The sequence below is a fragment of the Quercus suber genome, unplaced genomic scaffold (assembly GCF_002906115.3).
Source record: "Quercus suber isolate HL8 unplaced genomic scaffold, Cork oak 2.0 scaffold_206, whole genome shotgun sequence".
Lineage (NCBI taxonomy): Eukaryota > Viridiplantae > Streptophyta > Magnoliopsida > Fagales > Fagaceae > Quercus > Quercus suber.
In genome coordinates, this window is record NW_027069664.1 from 862,301 (window position 1) to 866,616 (window position 4,316).

A 4,316-nucleotide genomic window follows, 5' to 3' on the forward strand; every position below is an offset into this window, starting at 1 on the left:
CTTGAAAAATTATAAAGCCAATATCAGTTTCTCACATTGGCAATACCCTTGTGTTCAATAGCTGATTATTCTTTGTCCATTGCCAAGGTAAGTTTTCATGAACCAAGAATAAAGAAAAGTTGTGTGTAACTTCAGTCATTTGTGTTCCAAAAATTTGTAACTATTCAATGAATATAATATTATTCTCAATTTTATAGTTATCATGCTACTTTGAAATTGAAATTGAAGGTTAGCAATAGTGAGATAAAAAATAAAATAAAAAATTCAAAAAAGGGGGAAAAAACAATATATGGTGAGCAACTAACTAATAGATATTGACATCTGGGAAAGAGTAACGTGTTTAAAATTTCAAGTGAAATTACATTTTCTTTTTCTTTTTCTTTTTTTTTTGAAACACATTTGCTTTTAGTTGAAGATATATAAAAAACAATATTATAGAAATGACTAATGACATTACTCTCTATTTTTCCAGTATTATGAAGGAAGCTGAAGCAAAGAAGTTAAGACAATTTGATTGAGATTGATTGATGTAGACTTTTTTCCTTCAAGTTTGAATATATCACTTCATTATACATGTAATTAACTTTCTAATCTCAATATATGTAAATTTGCAATTTTTCTATTTGTGATAACTATCACCTTAGATTTCCTATGTTCATGATTCTTTGTTTGGATTTATTGTAAACTAGTCGCTAACCCGTGCGATGCACGTGATAGTTAAATAAAAGGACAATTAACCAACATCACGTTAAGGTAAAAGAATTAGTGAGAGACTGATTTTCCCACCAAGAATTTAAAAGAAAAAAAGATAGATATAATAAAATCTAAGAAATTTAGAAATAGAAAATTAGGTTAATAATATGCATATTATAGACATTTTGCTAGTTAGCGTTTAAAAAAAAAAAAAGATCTGTCATAATTAAATAAAATACAATCGGAATAAATATTTAACTTCTATGCTTTTCTATAGTTTAGAAGTGTTGTCTAACGTAGAATGTTATTGGATTGTAAGAAAGATTTTTATAAAATGTTAAAACCATATATATATATATATATGCTTATATTGTCAATGTCTCACTGCAGGTACATAGTTACTGAAACCTACAAAGTAATTTACAATTCTTAAATTAATAAAGCAAAATTCCCAAAAGTTATATATATACACACACTCAAAACTTATATAAGCTACAAAGATAAAAACAAATCTTATTTAGTCGTAGTAATAACAATATAAATAATTCAAAACATGGTACATTATCAAATTTATAACACATAATTCCATTATTTTTTACGTTGAATCCAAACAAATAATTAATTGAAATTAATCCAAACAAATAATTAATCAACCAAAAATCAAAGCTTTAGTTAAGAAAACAAAAAATCACATGAACCCAAATAAAAATTCTCAATAAAGCAAAAACATATAAGGTAAAGAATTAAGATCAACCTACTAAGACGCAAATACCAAAAACCCCAAAACATAAAACTTCCAAATTTTATAGAATCCCCAAATTCTGCTTCAAAACCAAACAAAACCCTTCAAATTCAAAATTTTCATATATAATATACCAAATAAAAATTTACCACACCTTGGGTTGAAAGACATAGGTTGCAGTTTTGATTTTTCTCCAAAAAATAGAAATGCTTCATCTGCCATATACAATATAAAATAATTATTAGAAATTTCAACCCAAAAACCAAACCCACAAAAACACTATCAAAATTTAGAGATTAACCCAAATACTTAGAAGAAAATAAATTCTAAACAAAACAAAACAATAAGATAGAATGAAAATTTCAAGCACATACAAAAGCAAATAAAAAAGACAAAACCACCTTTTTTTTTATTATTTTTTTTTTATGTGAGTCTCTCTCCTTCTTATTTTTTTAATTTTAAAGTGAAGTTAAGTTTTGGGTTTTGAGATGGTAATTGCTAGGGTTTTAAGGAGAGAAGAGAGAGTCCTACCAGGAGCCTTAACAATATAAACAATTCAAAATATGGAACATTATCAAATTTATAACACCTAATTCCATTATCTTTTACGTTGAATCCAAACAAATAATTAATTGAAATTAATCCAAACAAATAATTAATCAACCAAAAATCAAAGCTTTAATAAAAAAACAAAAAATCACATGAACCCAAATAAAAATTCTCAATAAAGCAAGAACATATAAAAATTTACCACACACCTTGGATTGGAAGACATAGGTTGTAGCTTTGATTTTTCTCCAAAAAATAGAGATGCTTCATTTACCATATACAATATAAAATAATTATTAGAATTTCAACCCAAAAACCAAACCCATAAAAACACTATCAAAATATAGAGATTAACCCAAATACTTAGAAGATAATCAATTCTAAACATAATAAAACAATAAGATAGAATGAAAATTTCAGGCACATATGAAAGCAAATATAAAAGACAAAACCTAAGTAGATTTTATTTATTTTATTTAATATGTGAGTCTCTCTCCTTCTTATTTTTTTAATCTTAAAGTCCCTTCACGCGAAATATTGAGGATACAAATCTTCCTCGGCAATTCCATCAGTCCACGTTCACCATTTATAATGGTCGAACAGATCCAGTGGAACATGTTAGCCATTTCAGTCAAAGAATGGCCGTTCATGCTAAGGACGAGGCTCTGATGTGCAAGGTCTTCCCATCTAACCTGGGTCTAGTGGCGATGAGATGGTTCAACGATTTGAGAGTGAATTCCATTGATTCCTTTGAGAAGCTCACCCAAGCCTTTGGTGCTCGCTTTATCACCTATAGGTGGGTTCCGCAGCCCTTGGGATCGTTATTATCCATGTCCATGCGGGAGGGGGAAACCCTGAAAGCCTATTCTGATAGGTACTGGGAAATGTTCAACGAAATAGGTGGAGACTATGATGACGTGGCTATTAATACCTTTAAGGCTGGCCTTCCGGCCGAGCATGATCTGAGGAAATCTCTGACCGGTAAACCTGTTACCAATGTGCGTCGGCTTATGGATTGGATTGACAAGTATATAAAGGTAGAGGAGGATCAGATACAGGGTAAAGGAAAGGCCAAAGTAATCCCTCAAGAGAGGAGGGATTTCAGGTCAGACTAGTACAATAATAATCGACCCCGAAAGGATTTTGAGAGGCAACCAGGATCTTCCAACTCCCAGGTGGTTAATGCCTTGTTCTGAGAACCAGTGCAACAAGTTCTGGAGAAGATAAAAAATGAGCCATTCTTCAAATGGCCCAATAAGATAACAGGGAATCTTGCGAAACGTAATCAAAACCTTTATTGACAGTATCACTAGGATCATGGACATACTATTGAAGATTGCAGAAATTTGTGGGACTATTTAGATCAATTGGTTTGAGAGGGGAAATTAACTCAGCTTTTGCATCATACTAGTGGCTGAGGAAATCAAGCAGGTTCGACATTTCAGGAAGATGCTTCTTCGAGACCCTCCTAGGCACGATAAATGTCATATTTGTTGCCCTTGGGAGAACCAGGTCTTGTCCTTCTTGGGTAATGTCTATATCTCATTGCCTGGGTGAAGGCTCTAGTTCGATGTTGAAAAAGGCCAAAATGGGCACCCCACTAGTGTTGGGTTTCTCAAATGAAGACAAGGTAGGAACCGTACAACCACACGATGACACTTTGGTGGTTACACTTAGGATTGAGGGGTATGATGTGAGAAGAGTGATGGTTGACGAGGGAAGTGCAGCTGAGGTTATGTACCCTGACCTTTACAGGAGGCTAAATTTGGAACCCCAAGACCTAACAGTCTACCATTCCCCTTTGGTGAGTTTTGAAGGTAGATCAGTCATTCCAATGGGTCTGATCAGATTACTCGTCCAAACTGGCTCGAATGTGGTAGAGGTGGACTTCATTGTGGTGGATGCTTTCTCTCCATACACGGCTATTTTGGGTAGGCCCTGGCTGCATACCTTGGGAGCTGTTTCTTCCACTCTTTATCAAAAGGTGAAAAATCTATCAAGAGGCCAGGTGTTAGAAATATTGGGAAACCAATCTATGGCTGGACAGTGCTTGATAATGGCTATTCAACATCGGCCTGAGATGGAAACTTCGGCCACCGCCGAGACTGGTTTATAGTAATCAAAGACCCCGGCGACTCTCTCTAGCAAGCCTACCGATGAAGTGGAGTGTGAGAATTTGGAAAATGTAAGTGTTGGGGATGATCTAGAAAATTTCTTTCAGGTTGGGGCACGGTTGCCTCTGTTGGAAAAAGAGCAATTGGTTGAAGTCCTTAGAAGAAATGTTAATGTGTTTGCATGGAATGCCTACGAAGCCCCATGGGTAGATCCAAAC

The 4,316-nt window shown here is 33.6% G+C and overlaps 2 protein-coding genes across 2 annotated transcripts; both read left to right on the forward strand.

The window, feature by feature from the left end:
* Positions 1-2,622: 2,622 nt before the first annotated feature.
* On the forward strand, positions 2,623-3,099 carry LOC112032152 (uncharacterized). The gene has a single exon (XM_024064910.2). It carries the CDS (start codon positions 2,623-2,625, stop codon positions 3,097-3,099), a length of 477 nt encoding a protein of 158 aa, XP_023920678.2.
* A 473-nt stretch (positions 3,100-3,572) lies between these two features.
* On the forward strand, positions 3,573-4,100 carry LOC112032153 (uncharacterized). The gene has a single exon (XM_024064911.1). The coding sequence runs from the start codon at positions 3,573-3,575 to the stop codon at positions 4,098-4,100; it is 528 nt and encodes a 175-aa protein (XP_023920679.1).
* Positions 4,101-4,316: the final 216 nt, after the last annotated feature.